The sequence below is a fragment of the Anabrus simplex genome, chromosome 3 (assembly GCF_040414725.1).
Source record: "Anabrus simplex isolate iqAnaSimp1 chromosome 3, ASM4041472v1, whole genome shotgun sequence".
NCBI classification, from domain to species: Eukaryota; Metazoa; Arthropoda; class Insecta; order Orthoptera; family Tettigoniidae; genus Anabrus; species Anabrus simplex.
In genome coordinates this window covers 302,701,096-302,719,372 of record NC_090267.1, presented here as the reverse complement: position 1 = coordinate 302,719,372, position 18,277 = coordinate 302,701,096, and the positions used below count along the sequence as shown (strand labels likewise).

The 18,277-nt window shown below is 43.2% G+C and overlaps 1 protein-coding gene across 1 annotated transcript in view; it reads right to left on the bottom strand.

Annotated features, from left to right (window-relative positions):
• The window catches only part of LOC137498959 (uncharacterized), a 424,246-nt gene that overhangs the window by 336,536 nt on the left and 69,433 nt on the right, over positions 1-18,277 (bottom strand). Inside the window, exon 2 of the mRNA XM_068226845.1 lies at positions 17,559-17,706. Within this exon, the coding sequence (XP_068082946.1) occupies positions 17,559-17,706 (148 nt within the window). The remainder of the gene's footprint in view (positions 1-17,558; positions 17,707-18,277) is intronic.

The following is an 18,277-nucleotide window of genomic DNA, read 5'->3' as shown; positions in this document are numbered from 1 at the left end:
TTCCAACTTGTTTTTTTTTCAATAATTGTTCGTAACAATCCTCTCCCTTTGTTCCTTTTCACTGTCTTCTACACCTCAGTCCTCTTACAAGCGTCTGATGAAGATATTGTCATCTTAGTTCATGATATCGCCAGACGTTTATATTCGTTATTCTCGGAGGTTTAGACTCCATTTTTGTTCCGTCCGTAACTTTACATTGCAGTGAAATGGTACAGTATGTATGTATGTATGTATGTATGTATGTATGTATGTATGTATGTATGTATGTATGTTATCCGAGATTGGCATCGAGATTTATTGATCTTCATCCCGGAAAATAACTCTTCACATTTTCAAGTACTTCCAAAGATTGACAGGATTACTGGTTTTAGGAAAACGGTATTTGGAACTACCGTTGTTTTGACATTAAAGTTCCGTGTTCATACAAACTACTTTTTAAAAACACGTCATTTAAGTATACTTACCGCTTTCAAAGTACTTCGCAGTTCCGCTATTAATTTCAGCCTCTCATCACCAGTAATACCACTGTACTGATGTTCATGATACAGTTCATAATGGCACCTAACATTAAACTTTTGCAGACGGCATACTTTTTACGCACTAAGCACTGAGCTTCTCCTTCATGTTCGCGACTTAGGAAACAATGCAACTATTGCGGGTCAAATCTACCGTAACTTTTCCTCTCACTCGTCTTTGTTTCACGTTTCACAAATAGGTCAGGTTTACCCATCCCTGCTGTGAGCGAACGTACCGTCAGTTCAACTCCCGTCCCTCCCGCCTAGATAGGGGAAGTTCTGCCCGCACGCGTTCGAGGTCATTTCTAGACCGTGCGATGTCCTTCGGGCACTGTTTGACTTGTCTGGTCTATAGGGAGATGTCCCACCAGCTGGACTCGAAGCCACATGAAAAGCGGGTTGTCTAGCTAGCTTCACGTGATCACTCCATCATTTTCTATTTGCAACTAGCAATGGAGTGTATTCTTCTTCTTCTTCAACTCTCCTTAACTGAAATCATTCAGTGCCGAGTAAAATCATCTTATCTACAAGATTATTCGCAGGATTTCACTCCTTTACCTACATAATCAATTTAGTTTTCTTCATAAAATTGTACTGGCTTTACGTCAATTTGTCCGTCTGCTTCTTGTCTGCTACGTTGATGATGAAAATGTTTGTTGTTTAAAGGGACCTAACATCTAGGTCATCGGACGGTTTGTGAAAGGACGACTGGACAGATTGAACTAAAATTTGCGCTGATAAAGCTGAGATATTGCATACAATACATGAAACTCCACGAAATGGATCCAAGCACTACCGAACCGCGTGAATAGTAATTCACATCCACAGATGTTCTAATTTCACTCAGGGGAAACTTAGTTTGCCTATCAGCAAGGTATTAAGTAAAAATTATCCAAATTGAACCACAGCCAGTACGACGCTGAAGCTTCGCCCAATCCTGCCTTCATCAACGCCGAAGTCTCGTGATGTCCTTCACCTCTCTCCTTCACCAAAGTTCATGAAGATAGAGTTTGATTATAGATTGGAGATTGTGTTTGGTGGATTTATACCACCTTTTGTTAAAGGTCTTGTTTTGATGATGATGATGATGATGATGATGATGATGATGATGATGATGATAATGCTTGTTGTTTAAGGGGTACTAACATGTAGGTCATCGGTCCCTAATGCTACGAAATGAGACGAAATGTAACGACAATTTATAAGTCCAAAATCATCCACTGACCAGAATTCAAAACGTGATGACGAAGAATTAATGGATGGATTTGAATTTAAACAATCAGTGGATCCGACCCGCAATGCCCCATATTCCCAGAAACTAGCTTCTAAAGCACAATAATGAATCGATGATACCTGTAGTCTAATGAGGTCCAAAATCCAAGTCATCGGCCTCTCATAATGCTACTTATCGCTAGGAAAGTAGAACCATGGTATTTTTCATGTTGCGGTACTAATCAAAAGTAGCGTAGACTCACGGTATTCCACACATTACGGTACTATTCACAGGTAACGTAATGCGCACAGGTAACACAGACCTATGGCGTTTCTCACATTGCGGTGCCATTTACAGGCAACACAAAGCTATGGTGTTAATCACATAGGTGTACTAATCACAGGTACTGTAAAACCCACTCTGATTCACATTTGTTGCTCCTAATCACAAACCTAGTGTGTACCTAACATATTGGTACTACGTGCAAGTAAAGGCGATCCATGGTGTTCCCCGCGTGGTGGTACTAATTACAAGTAGTCTCATGGCTCTAATTCGATCATTCCTTGGTCGCCCCTTTTAGGCGCCTCTTACGACAGGCAGGGGATACCGCCTACGTCGCCCACCTACAGGGGGATGTGTGTTTGGTCCGCGAGAGCTATTTTATTTCGCTCGAGTCCTCCGGCAAGCCGGTTAGGAACCCCCTATCCGCCAGCTGGGACGGCCACGTGGGAGTATCACCTCTCCCCCTGCTACGCCAGCGTAGTAGGTTCGTGGGGTCTTGTTTTTAACTCTCCAGTCGCATCAGATCAACTGCTCATTTCAGTTTATCACTTTATTGGCCTATAAATTGTTTACATTGGGGCATTCTATCTGTATTCATATGTAGCTTATTTCCTCGACTGCCTGTCCATGACCTCACACTTAAGGTCGGAGCTCCAGTCATGTTACTGCGTTTGGAAGATATTGGGTCCGAACGCATCGTCACCAGCCCTAATGATGGCTGTCCGTGATTTCCCATTTTTATACCAGGTTGGGGTATAACTTAATTAATGCCACGTTCACTTCCTTGCCCTCTTTCCTATCCTTTCGTTGCCATATTCCCTGCCCGTATCGGTGCGACGTAAAACAAATAATAATAATGATAACTCATAACAATGTTGTCACGGAATTTGAATGCCTCCTAGGCTGTGCAATGGCATCCAGTCCCAAGTGCGCGTCTTGCGTTAGTTTGCAAATACGACGTAGTCATTCTCAGTTTGTATGGACTTGGAGAGTCTCTTTCCATACCATGTAGGCCTATCTATCTAATCCCGATCTACTACCACTTCGAGCAGACATGGCTGCCAGTTCACGATAAGCGCCTATTTCGCCACAACCATCAGCAATTCCCAGGACTAGACGCTGTTCACTGATGGTTGTCCGGCTCCATAGTTAAATGGTTAGCGTGCTAGCCTTTGGTCACAGATGTCCCGGGTTCGATTCCCGGCAGGGTCGGAAATTTTAACAATCATTGGTTAATTTTACTGGCACGGGGCTGGGTGTATGTGTTGTCTTCATCATCATTTCACCCCCATCATGACGCGCAGGTCGCCTACAGGAGTCAAATCGGAAGATCTGCATCTGGCGAGCCGAACATCGGACACTCCCGGCACTAAAAGCCGTACGCCATTTCATTACTGACGGGTTGGAACGTTGTGGGTCGGAATGTTTATTCCACAACCAGCTTTACGCGGTCTGTCTAGTCTGTTCCTTCGCGCTCCAAGTAGGAGGCTTTCCATTGATCGGCCATGTTACTCCAACAATCGAGATTAATAATTGAGCGTCCCCCGAAACGATGTTAATGCTACAGCCTACCTGCCTGCATGGTCATCTCGCCGAACCACCAATTAACGAAACTACCGAAATTCTGACTTACAGCTATGCGTTTATAATCTATTAAAAGACTTATGCTTCTTTTAAACAAACATATTTTTACACTTCGTCGAAAATATTAAGAACGAGACTCTGAGTCACACAACTTTCCTTACCTATATGGTGATGTAGTTATTTATCATACTAGTTTATCTCACTAACACTGTAGGTTTTCGGCAAAGTTGGAAGTCAGGAACTGGGAAACAAGTGGTCGAGGCCTTAATATTAAGGTACCGAGCTCGATCGCTGCAGTCGCTTAAGTGCGTCCAGTATCCAGTATTCGGGAGATAGTAGGTTCGAACCCCACTGTCGGCAGCCCTGAAGATGGTTATCCGTGGTTTCCCATTTTCACACCAGGCAAATGCTGTGGCTGTACCTTAATTATGGCCACGGCCACTTCCTTCCTACTCCTGGCCCTTCCGTGTCCCATCGTCGCAAAAAGACCTATCTGTGTCGGTGCGACGTAAAGCAACTAGCAATATATATATTAAGGTAAAGTGTAAGAAGTTTGCCTACACTGGAAATGAAAAACTACAAAACCATCTTTAGGCCTGCTGGTGGTTGGGTCTTGGGTAATTGGGTGTCAACTCAGCATCTCTTGAATAAAAGCTTGCAGCCTGACAGCCCATACGAGTCATCCAACTCGTTCAGTGATGAATCCTTCCTTAAGGTTTTCGATGATATTATCTTTTCCTCCCCCACTAAACAAAGAACTTCAAGGTACACTTTTCTGAATTAAACGTGCCATCAAGAAACAAGAATAAACCACACAAACTAAAACAAATTATCGACTAGCTGCTATGTACAGTGAAATACCACATAAAAATGATAATGAAATTTGGTTTTCATCCTGTACCCCTTGAATGTTTTCGTAATGTAAGCGAGATAGGAAGAGAAAGCTGTTAATGATTACTTCACAGACATTTTAAATCAAAGCAGTATGGGTGGATGCAAGATTATCGCATATGTGTATAATTTTCTCGTTTTAAATGCTAGACTGTTGGAATGACGATACCTGGCGAGCGAAGCAGTAATCACCAGTGCAGGATTCATTTCAGTGTTTAATATCCTGTGCTAAATAGCTGCCCGAAGGATTCAATGCGACAAAGGGGATATTGAAGGCGACATTGCAGGAAGACTATCATGACAGGATGAAAAGAGTTCCAATTAATCTTTGTACATCCATGTTGTGTTATATCACGTTTAAATGCTGCGTGATTCCATTTGCCATGAGATCTTTACCTCTTCCATTTCGTACTTCTAAATATGGATGTAAGCTCTAGTCATTGATGATACTGAGGAATAGTCATTTCTCGTACATATCCAAATTAATTTCGAGAGTGATTCAGAGTTACATGTAACAACATAATGTAACTCGTTTAACAGTTTATCATCATGTGGACTTCGCCATCACAATTTGTTATAGTTTAAGGACAAGATTTGGAAAAATGTTGAAAACTAAAATATGTTGACTAAAACCAAACTAACCGAGTGAGTGACTACGTAGGTTGGGTAAAGTAGCGGTCAGCTTCCATTCGGGAGGTAGTGGGTTCGACCCCATTGTCGGTAGCCCTCGAGATATTTTATCGTCGTTTCCAATTTTTACACCAGGCAAATGCTGAGGCTGTACCTTAACGCCACTGCCGCTTTCTTCCCAGTCCTAGCCCTGTCCTGTCTCATCCTTGCTATAAGACCTGTCTGTATCGGTGCAACGTTAAATAAGCAGTAAAAAACATAGCTCCACAGCCCACTAAGGGCATTGGCCTGCCAAGATAACTGATGCCTAGTCAGTCACCACGGGTGAGTGTGGTAGAAAACATCCACAGTATCCCCTACCTGTCGCAGGAGGCGACTAAAGCAGGACTCGAGAGTTTGGTGACCATAGGCTATCCTACTCGAGTCTAGCAATGCTTCCATTTATGTATGACGCGCTCCTCACTCACATCTTTCCCATCTAACTCCCTTGGTCAAAAAATACTCTCTTGCGACCTCGACGGTATTAGTTGCGAGTCCTAGCGAGTCTTTGTTTTTGAGGCCATCGCGGCAGTTTGCTTCCATTTTCCGATATCCTCACTCGCCATATCCGTTTTTCCTTCGATTAGTGTTAAGAGAGGATAGTTGACGAGTTATCGGCCTACATCTTGTGGTAGTTATCACCACCACCACCACCTGCCCAGTCAGACGTCCTGCATATATTGGAATGTCACGTAGTCAGTATTGCGACATCCTCAGCAGTACTGCTTAGCTATCGCAAACGAGTGCGCTATCTCTCGTATCAACAACTCCTCATTTGGTCTCATGAGACCATTTCAGCCCTCAGTCCGGATTTAATATACGAGGACTTGCTGTAAATAGAATCTAGGGCTTGCGAGTAAGATGTAATCACACTACCCCTTCACAAGTAAATGCATTCACACATCAAAATAAGTTTTGCACCACCCCTGTGTGCCATCTAAGAGTTTTGCTATCTTGGCCTGTGCTATGCAGACCAGAAAGACGACCCTTAGGATGTTTGTAAACCTACTCACAACTGCAAGTACCCCAACACATACAGTAGGCAGAATGCTCAAATGGGAGGCAGTATTTCAGCTGAAGTTGTGGCACAAGTGTGGAAGCATTAGAGGTGTATTCTAAGCAGGCATTGGACGTCTAGGGTGACACGACGTGCAGTGTCGACATGTGGGAGGAGTGTACGAATTATCACATTATGTCAAGACGGGTGGTCAACAAGGGCAATTTCTTGACGTGTGGGGTGTGATCCAACTGATGTGGTTCGAAGCTGGACGCGGTACAGGGAGACAGGAACTGTTGATGACTTGCCTCGCACAGGTCAACCAAGATGACTATTACCTTCTAATTTCAGCTGGGAGGAACAATGAACGCAATGCCACCATGCTGAATAATGATACTCGAGCAGCTACAGGTCACCGTGTTATCTCACAAACTGTAAGAAGCAGGCTGCACGAGACACAACTTCATTCTCGGCGTCCATTGCGAGGGCCAGCTCTCACACCTAGACATCATGGGGCGCGATACAGACGGGCCCAACATTTTTCTGAATTAATATAAAGTACATTTCACCTATGATTGTCGCATAAGCCTTATTGCTGACGATCGTCGGTGAATTGTTTGGAGGCAATTTGGTCAGGCTTGACGTATCAAGCACACTGTCCAGCACGTGCAACAAGTTGGTGTTTCCCTGATGTTTTGGAGTGGCATTATATAAGGCCACCGTATTGTACGCTACTCCCAGTCATGCAGTTCAATTTCTTTTCTTTTTTTGCTAGTGGCTTTACGTCGCACCGACACAGATAGGTCTTATGGCGACGATGGGACGGGAAAGGGCTAGGAGATGGAAGGAAGCGGCCGTGGCCTTAATTAAGGTACTGGTAATTAAGGTACTGGTGTGAAAATGGGAAACCATGCTGCCGACAGTGGAGATAGTGGAGGGGAGATATTTCTGATTCCTTCGAAATACTGACAGGGGTAAGGCAGGGAGATGGGCTCTCACCTCAGCTATTCAACTGTGTCCTCGAGTGGCGTAAGGAATTGTGTAAGGAAGGTGTAGAGAATAGGGTCAGACTAGGTTGTAACAACAAGGACCTGACAACAGTGGGGTTCGAACCTACTATCTCCTGAATATTGGATACTGGCCGCACTTAAGCTGTTTGGCCTTCGCAGATGACCTTGCAATTCTCTCTAATTCTCTTGACACGGCCACACAACATATCAGCCAACTACAGATGCAAGCAGCAAACGCAGGGCTTCAGATTTCGTTTGAGAAAACACAGTTCATAACGGACATCGAGTCAGCACGCAGAGAAAGATCTTGGGCCCGGTCAATGAACAAGGAGAGTACAGAAGACGACACAACGATGAAATTCATCTATACATGGAGAACATAACGGACACCATGCGCAAAAGGAGACCATCTTGCTATGGCCACTTGACACAAACGAGCTCCGGAAGATTGTCCAATCAAATCTGTGCCTACTTTACGGATAGAAAACCAAAGGGATCTGGTTTTTAGAGGTGGAAAAGACCTACAAGAACTGGGGATCTCACATGAGGATATCATGGAACGTGACCCTTTGAAGAATAAACTTGGAGAAGTACAGAGTTTTCAGCCAAAACCCAAATTGAAAACCGGCAAGAAGTGAACCGAAGAACGGAGGGATGCTCACCGAAGAAGACTGCGGGAACACTGGGTAAATGTGATAGTAGGAGAAAGCAATTGAAATAGCGTGGTCCATAGAATACGGAAACGAGAAGAAGAAGGAATAATACATTATTACTATTATTTGCTCGGCAATGGAACCCAGTGTCATGGAATTGTTGTAAATAACCGCCCTCAAACCCCATAGATCACAGTTCGAACCTGGTATCTAACAACGACGGTGATTAACCGACTGTTCCTCTGAAACCGGCTGTTGGACTAGTCGTGACTCCATTTAACTGAGCTGTGAAGTGACACGGTGGTTTATATCTTCGATATCGACAATTAAAAAAATATAATTTTGTCCGGAAGCTAAAACTTCAATACTTAAAAGGCAAAGTCATTGCCACGGGGTCACCAATTTCGCTCAAACTTCCGTAGGCTGATCTACGTCAAACACTAACAGATAGACGTATGTGTCTGATGGTTTGTGTCACTGGCCCTTATTTATCGATGAAATGGCCCAGTGGTCAGCGAGGGTTCGAGGCGCGCAAGTTATTCATATTTGCTTTGCCTATTTCCTTCTATATGTTGTTTATTTATCCGTGTGGACTAGGAAATGCGCAGATTAAGTGCAAACTGTATCATAAACTCGTTTACTATCGTCACGTCTTGATACTCGTGAATTGACAAATCTTCGCTTTTTCTGTTATTTCAAAACCCGCGCTGCTTTTATTACAAGAGATGGAGCGAAAGAGAGTGAACGTGTTAACATGTTATGATAAAACAGTCACACTGAAAGAAAAGTACTCATGCTATGAATTGATATGAGAAAGTTTTATTTACAATGTTGATTGTACACGTTCGCAATTTACTCTACAAAAAAAAAAAAAAACAGAGCTCGATAGATGCAGTCGCTTAAGTGCGGCCAGTATCCAGTATTCGGGAGATAGTAGGTTCAAACCCCACTGTCGGCACCCCTGAAAATGGTTTTCCGTGGTTTACCATTTTCACACCAGGCAAATGCTGGGGCTGTACCTTAATTAAGGCCACGGCCGCTTCCTTCCCACTCCTAGCCCTTCCTTGTCCCATCGTCGCCACAAGACCTATCTGTGTCGGTGGGACATAAATCAACTAGCAAAAAAAACGCTACAAGAAATGAAAGTGATTTATGAAAATTTCAAGAAAATATCATCGTCCACGTACACAAAGAGAAAGGACGGAAAACGAGAAAGGGGAACGAAATTAAAATGTTAAATTTGAAGCATTGGCACTCTGAACCCCAGGTGACAGCATGAAAGTCAGACTCGTTGACCACTAGACCTGCGAGGATAGGTCTACCGGTAGGCACACGCAAATTGCCAACAGGCATCCAGGCAGGTAATTTTAAAGGCCATTTTTAAGTGTCAATGGCAAAAACCCTCGGATATATCTGTTTACTTTGACGAAGATTAGCATCGAGAAGTTTGAACGAAATCGACGACCCCATGGCCGTGGCCCTCCTTTGTTAGTATTTATTTCGGTTTAGCTATAAGCCTAACAAGAAACGAAAACAGGTTCCGTTGAATTTTTGTCTGTCTGTCTGTCTGTCTAACAGAATTTCGTGGAGCTAAACATTTAAGTTCAGGGAAAGCCGATTTTTACACTAGGCTATTAGTTCGTTATTTGAATTCTTTAGAGTGGTGTAGCAAAATGTCATATTTTTCCGTTAAAATTCGTTGTATAGAAAAACAACTGTACAAACAGTTGTAGAAAATATAATTACTTTTCATGTTCATGTTTTTTACCGTGCGAGGAATAATGGAGGAAATTCGCGTTTATCACATTTTAACTAACTTCAGATATCACGGAGACTATTATTTCTACATAAAAGGAGAACATAATTATGGATTACATTTTTCAACATTTATATCTGATAAATTCTTACCGTACGAATTATAATAATGGAGTTATTTACGAACATAGGTTTATATTACTAAGACCATCAAGAGTGAGACGTAGAAATACCGTTCAGTCGTCATGGCAACGAACTAACTTGTGCTGGTGTTAGTTGATATAACGATTGATTTTATAAGCTGCAAAACCACGTGGTTAGTAGCCCTTATTGATCAAGATGGTGACGATGATGACTAGCACAGTGAGAATAAGGACATGAAGTAACGGTCTCTGCCTCTGTGGTGTAGAGGTTAGCACGATTAGCTGCCACCCCCGGAGACTTGGGTTCGATTCCCAGCACTGCCACGAAATTTGAAAAGTGGTACGAGGGCTGGAACGGGGTCCACTTAGCCTCCGGAGGTCAACTGAGTATAGGGGGTTCGATTCCCACCTGAGCCATCCTCGAAGTGTTATTCCGTGGTTTCCCACTCCTTCTTAAGGCATTATGCCGGGATGGTACCTATCTTAAGGCTACGGTCGCTTCCTTCTCTCTTCCTTGTCTATCGCTTCCAATCTTCCCATCCCCCACAAGGCCCCTGTTCAGCATAGCCTGAACGGGGCACTGATCCTCCTCCCTAGTTGTATATCCTGACCCAAAGACTCAAACTCCTGCACACTGCCCTTGAGGCGGTAGAGGTGGAATCGCTCGCTGAGTCCGCGGGAAAAACCAACCCTCGAGGGTAAACAGATTAAGACGAAGAAGGAGGAACGGTCTCTCGAAGAATTAGAGGGAAAAAAGAAATCTTACAGAGTTTATTGAATGCCTAAGTTTTAACACATAAAAGCGTAATTTCCTTTAGAACCATTAGAGTTACAAAGAGATACATAGGATCTCGTTTGAAGAAAACGGAACTAATTAATTAATGTTATTTGTTTTACGTCCCACTAAATAGGCCGCCTGGTGGCCATAATCGTTAAGGCGTTGAAGTCTAAACGCTCTGACACCGTAGTTAGCCGGTTCGAGTAACGATGGTCGAAAAAAATTTCACCATCAGAATGTTGGCCGGCAGGGTAAGGGAGATGGAGGTATACAACTTCTAATCACTAAATTGCGTGCCAAAAACCTGGATTAAATTCCAAACCTCTCCGCAGTGCTCATATGGAGTGATGGCACATGACACTGTTGTTGGTGATTACTCCGTCGGATGGGAAGGTTAAGCCTTGAGCAGACCCCTTGGTGCTATTCGGCACGAGTAGGCTATGTGCCGGTACCGGGTTTCACCCTCTCCCTTCCTACCATCATATATTGCGTCATTCATTTCATCTCATTAACTCCTCTGATGAGGTTGAGGTCAGGAAGGGAAGCCGGTCATGAAAACCCGACACGACAGATTCATCTCACCTCATACCCCACCCCGTAGAGGCAAAACAAACGTCCTCTTAACTACTTTTATGGTTTTTGGAGACGCCAAAGTGTCGGAATTTAGTCCCACAGGGGTTCTTTTAGGTGCCAGTAAACCTACAGACACGAGGCTGATGCCACCGGACTGAGCCAGGATCGAACCTACCAAGTTGGAGTCAGAAGGCCAGCGCCTCAACCGTCTGAGCCACTCAGCCCGGGAATAACTGAATTACAAGTACACATGTTGGGCTTTATTGTGTGATTGTATTACAGTACATTTTTTCCCACTATTTTGGGTTTCACCGGATAAATTATGCGCAAGTTCAGTAAATACCGGCATATATATTAGTGGCCACCATTTTGAGACGGTTAATTACAGAATAATAAGAACAGGCCTGTATTTGAGCTGAATACCTTAGATGCATCCATACCGAATTTCAGCGCAATTGGTCCGTTATTCTTCTGGGCAACCAACCCTCCTCCATTCGCCTCATACGAGCCACCATGGAAACTTCCTCTATATTTTCGTTTATAACTTTGAAATGCAGTAAGAATTTAAAATTCGAACCCTACTATGCTGAACGTGGGTAAATTTGTAAAATGTTAATACCAGCGCATACCTGTACGATTAAAAACAACCTGGATTTAAAGCGCTGCGAGAAACATTACATAAAATCCTTACGGAATATGGCTTACCTTTTCATGTAATGTAAAAAAATAAAAAATAAACAAGCGGCTACCGATCGTGAGAGGAAACTGCCCTTACTACTACGGTGCGATTTTTTAATTCCCATGAGTTTTAAAATGATATTGTAAAAATATAACGTAGGTAATAATAATAATAATAATCTATATATATTAATATATAATATATAATATAATAATCTTATTAGAGCCTCCGTGGCTCAGACTGCAGCGCGTCGGCCTCTCACCGCTGGATACCGTGGTTCCAATCCCGGTCACCCCGTGTGGGGTTTTTGCTGGACAAAGCGGAGGCGGGACAGGTTTTTCTACGGGTACTCCTGTTTTCCCTGTCATCTTTCATTCCAGCAACACTCTCCATTCTCATTTCATACCAACTATCAGTCATTAATAAATCACTTTGGGAGTGGCGACCCCATCGTACTAATAGCCTATATCTGCTTCATTCATTCCATCCCATCCCTGACCCAGTCAATGACTGGAAAACAGGTTGTAGGTTTTCATTTTCAATAATATTATTAGTTTTAAGTCCCACTAACTACTTATATGGTTTTTGAAGACGCCGGGTCCCTGAAAATGAAAACCTACAACCTGTTTTCCAGTCATTGACCGGATCAGGGATGGAATGAATGAAGCAGATATAGGCTATTAGTACGATGGGGTCGCCACTCCAAAAGTGATTTATTAATGACTGATAGATGCTATGAAATGAGAATGGAGAATGTTGCTGGAATGAAAGATGACAGGGAAAACCGGAGTACCCGGAGAAAAACCTGTCCCGCCTCCGCTTTGTCCAGTACAAATCTCAGAAGAAGTGACCGGGATTTGAACCACGGTATGACGCCGGGTTCCTTACACGGCAAATTCAAGAACGCTATAAGCTCCAAAGCCACTCAAATGTCTGGGAGCCGGGCTGAGTAGATCGGATGGTACAGCGCTGGCTTCCTGAGCCCAACTTGGCAGTTTCGATCTGGTGATATTGAAAGGTGCTCAAATACATTAACTTCGTGTCGGTAGATTTACAGTACTCCTGTGCGACAAGTGAGTCATTAAAATGTATCACAGAAAGTTAAAATAATAACATTGCGTTGAGAATAATTCATGAGGATATGATACACATGTAGCCGCTTCCGTAAGAGCACTTCACAAGCGTGCTCGTGATCTCGTTGCCAGAGTGCAAATACATTGTAATCTGCAAAGCGTTTTCGTGGTCAGTAAACAGTGACACGTGCCCGCCTACACAGCTCAGCGGATCAAACACGGTACACCAACGTTGTTTTAACTGATCCTATGCTTCTTACAATCCTACTTTAGTAATCAGATTTATATAATGCTATTGCTTGTTTAATGAAGTAGAAATATACCACTCTCTGGACGTCTTCACATTCTGGAGATTTGAGGCTATACCCATGGCAGCTTTTGTGAATGTGCGTGTGTTCTACCGGAAAACCTAAGCATTTTGCAAGATGTAGATTATTTCTTCTCGTTTTTAACTTTTGAATCTAAAGTGATTCAGAGTTCTTAGTGTATTTCATATTCGAGGGATGCTGGATTCAAACCACACCGTCGGTAGCCCTGACGATGATTTTTCCTGCTTTCCCACTTTCAAGCCAGGGAAACGCTGAGCCCTTTCCCACTCGCACGTCATCGAGAAACGTTCATATTATGTTAATGCGAAATTAAATCACTAGAAGAAAAGACTTGTTAATAAAAATTACAGACATATGTTTTATCAACATATTGTGTGAAAGCCGCACGCTGTTTTGTTGTCGCATCGTCACAGAGTAAAATGAAAGCATGCAGATACATGTGCAGTAATAAAAGAAGTAGAAGAAGAGTACTTTATTCTCTTTGTTCCGGATCACCAGAAACTCCAGGTGTTCTCTTATATGCATTTAAATAACTCTAATTTAATTTATTTGGTTGTTAATAGGCTACATTAACCATTATAATAATCATCATCATCATCATCATCTGTTTACCCTCCAGGTTCGGCTTTTCCCTCGGACTAAGCGAGGGATCCCACCTCTACCGCCTCAAGGGCAGTGTCCTGGAGCTTCAGACTCTTGATCGGGGATGAAACTGGGGAGAATGACCAGTACTTCGCCCAGGCGGCCTCACCTGCTATGCTGAACAGGAGCCTTGAGGAGGGATGGGAAGAATGGAAGGGATAGACAAGGAAGAGGGAAGGAAGCGGCCGTGGCCTTAAGTTAGGTACCATCCCGGCATTCGCCTGGAAGAGAAGTGGGGAAACCACGGAAAACCACTTCCAGGATGGCTGAGGTGGGAATCGAACCCACCTCTACTCAGTTGACCTCCCGAGGCTGAGTGGACCCCGTTCCAGCCCTCGTACCACTTTTCAAATTTTCGTGGCAGAGCCGGGAATCGAACCCGGACCTCCGGGGGTGGCAGCTAATCACGCTAACCACTACACCACAAAGGCGGACTAACCATTATAATTAGATATAAAATGTTTTCTTTCTTTCTTTCTTTCTTTCTTTCTTTCTTTCTTGCTCCCTTAATCCGTTTACTCTCCACGGTTGGTTTTTCCCTCGGACTTAGGGAGGGATCCCACCTCTACCGCTTCAATGCCAGTGTCCTGGAACATGAGACTTTTGGTCGGGGGATACAACTGGGGAGAATGACCAGTACCTCGCCCAGGCTGCCTCACCTGCTAAGCTGAACAGGGGCCTTGTTGAGGGATGGGAAGATTGGAAGGGATAGACAAGGAAGAGGGAAGGAAGCGGCCGTGGCCTTAAGTTAGGTACCATCCCGGCATTTGCCTGGACGAGAAGTGGGAAACAACGGAAACCACTTCGAGGATGGCTGAGGAGGGAATCGAATCACCCTCCGCTCAGTTGACCTCCCGAGGCTGAGTGGACCACATTCCAGCCTTCGTACAACTATTCAAATTTCGTGGCAGAGCAGGAAATCAAACGCGGGCCTCCCGGGGTGGCAGATAATCACACTAACCACTACTCCACAGAGGCGGCTAAAATGTTTTTTTCCCATCTTATACATTAACAGCCAACGGCCGTAGCCGTGTTGAAACACCGTATCCCGTGAAATCTCCGAAGTTAAGCAACATTGGGCGTGGTCTGGTGTTGGATGGGTTGCCACGCGCTGTTGGGGGGGGGGGGTAAGGGAATGGAGGAGCGGAAAAGAACTGACCACCCTACCGCACGTAAACTCCGGCTCAGGAACACCTCTGCGGAGGTTCAGACCTGCCTTCGGGCAGAATAACCCTTACCTTACCTTATATATTAACAGGTTTTTACCTTATATGTTAAGCAGTGTTATATATTCTTGGACAAATATTTATCCTACCCTTCATTATGTTCAGTAGGCCTACAATAGCGCTTATTTTATGTTGTTCTCTTTTACTTTATCACATCCATATATTATTTGTAATACAAAATAATTTCGCTGTCTTTCCCGGTGGGATCCACTCCTTGATTAATAATTTTACAACCGTATGGGCATTTTTCTATTTTTACCTTAGATTTACAATTAAAATACTTGACTCTAAATGAATCTGTCTCACTACATACTCTGAAGAGATGCGTCTTTCTCAGTGTTTTTTCCACACAGCAAACAACCTACATAAATTACGAAATCATCTTGGAACATCGCCATTTCTTCCGGATATCATCACCAAAGTCAGCTTATTTCTCCCTGCCTCCTACTTCTCTTGTTTCCCTTTCGCACACTGGCCACTCATTGTGTTCACCCTGTTATGACTTCCTGTTCGTATTCCTCTCTATGTATATACATTAATCCTTTGGTCACTTATTTCTCATAAGTTATAAAGTAAGCAGAGAGCTTACACACAAAGTGAACATCCGGAATGCAGTTACAGTATCAGTGGATAAACTGGTTCGGTGTCTTTTAATTTACGTGTGGGGATGTGTGACTGTGACTTTATGTTGTCCATGTACAGTGTTGAGGGTGCAGAATTTCGAAATACATGGAGGTGCACAAATGAGACGTGTCATCCACCTTCATTAACGAGCGACGAGAATAACTGTGTTATATGGGTCTCATAATCATGAACCAAACACCATAATCCACAGAGAATTTATTTCTAACGGTGTAACGAGAAAAGCATGTTACGGAATATGTGGATCTCCTTCGGAGATTATAAGAAAGGAAATACTGGAAGCTTCTAAACAGGTTACGGGGAGTTCGATGAGAAATTGAAGAGTCCACTGCAAACAAAAATAAAAAAATAAAAAACGGGGTGGTTCCATTTTTGCAAAGTTGTGGAAAACAATATAAACCTCTCCAAAAACCCAAATGTTGACTAAAAGCTGTTTCCTTTTCTACAGCACATAGTACCTACGTAGACCTTCTATTTCAGCAAAATACTAATTTATCACAGTATAAATGTAATGCTTATAGTAATAAGAAACAACTTTTGGAGGTGCATACTTTTTGCACTAAAAAGGGCGAGATCTGAGAAAATATCCACTGAATAGAAATATAGTATACTCTATTGTTACAACACAGTAAAAGTAAGCGTTCTATAAACCCTAGGTGGGGGCTGATGACCATTATTATTTAGAGTCTAGACCCCTAAGGGAACAAACCCCAACTTGCTAATCTCACGTGTTATTTCTTCACTCGCTCTCGCACGAACGAATAGTCGGAGCGACACCGATTTTGTACCAAAGATCCAGGGATGTTTATACTACACGAAACCATTAAAACATGAATTTGACCAAAACGTGGAGCTACCTCGTTTTTGCAGTGGACCCTTCCATTATGTACAGAAGATTTAAACTTAACATCGAAGCCGAGAAACGAAAGAACTTGCCGCTTTATCTCAAAAATGCAGAAAATATATAATACAAATGTGCTGTGGTTCTTTTTTCATTAAAGCAAACAACCGAATATGTCATGGTGAAAGTTACAGTAAACAGAATGTACCCTAATTACAGTTACAATACGATAAGCACTACATGACCTGGTTATAGGGTCGGGAGAGAACAGATCCTACCCCGGGCTACCTCTGCTCTTGTGAATAATCCATCGTACAGCACTCGTAAGTGCAACCCGGTGACACCCATTTGAAGATGCTCAAAGACGCCAGTTAGTGGGACGCATACACAACATTAGTAGTAGTAGTAGTAGAAGTAGTAGACGTAGTAATGCATTTCTGCATTGATTCACTGGGACTGGGAAGAACTAGAAATACTTTATGACCCCTCCCAGCCCCCACCCCCACAGCAATTAAGTAGACAACCATCGTACTGTAAATACTGAATTTAATATTGTTGAGTCTGAACAAACACTTTCCCTGTACCATTTGTGTGCCAAGCCTTTTTAATCAATGTTCCAGTAAATTCTGTATGCATTCTTCATGTAGTTATGTGTTTAGTATACTTTTTAGGGTTTTTATTACCGTTCACTGCAATTTTTCCTTTTTACTTTACAGTGTAATTCCTTTTTATGAAATTGTACTCAGTTATATTTTTAAAAGAATTATTATATAAACTAGTGCTATTACCCATTCGATAAATAACATAATGTGGCCCACAACTATAATATACATGTTTACAACTTATTTGAAATTACATTGCCCTAAATATTGCCAATGGACAACACATTCTAAGAATAATCAACTCAGTCTTTAAAGAAGAAATGGGAAACAAGTGGAAGAGGTTTAATTTTACGGTTTTGGAGGACAAAAATATAACCAAAAAAGGTGAACGAATGAAATAGGTAGATTCAAATCATATTAACCAGTGTCAATACAAGCGAATCGATCAGAATATCACTCACCGTACTGAGCCTCGTCCACTGACACACACAGGTATACAATAACACGGCCGAATAGCGCACTATCTGCTCGTGTCTCGAAGCGCAATGCCCGATGGGAAACTGATTCCACCACGAGCTTTCCTGCAGGTCCTATAACGTCTGAACTGAGCTGTGAGATACACTGTAGCTCTAGTGGGTCCTATAATGTCTGAACTGAGCTGTGAGATACACTGTAGCTCTAGTGACACTGGAAGAACCAAGTAACCCACGTTTACCCACATACTGACGAAAAAGTGAAAATATATTTAATTTAACCCCATTTGAGTCGCCTCTGTGGTGTAGTGGTTAGCGTGATTAGCTGCCATCCCCGGAGGTCCGGGTTCGATTCCCGGCTCTGCCACGAAATTTGAAAAGTGGTACGAGGGCTGGAACGGGGTCCACTCAGCCTCGGGAGGTCAACTGAGTAGAGGTGGGTTCGATTCCCACCTCAGCCATCCTGGAAGTGGTTTTCCGTGGTTTCCCACTTCTCCTCCAGGCAAATGCCGGGATGGTACCTCACTTAAGGCCGCGGCCGCTTCCTTCCCTCTTCCTTGCCTGTCCCATCCAATCTCCCCATCCCTCTACAAGGCCCCTATTCAGCATAGCAGGTGAGGCCGCCTGGGCGAGGTACTGGTCATTCTGCCCAGCTGTATCCCCCGACCTAAAGTCTGAAGCTCCAGGACACTGCCCTTGAGGCGGTA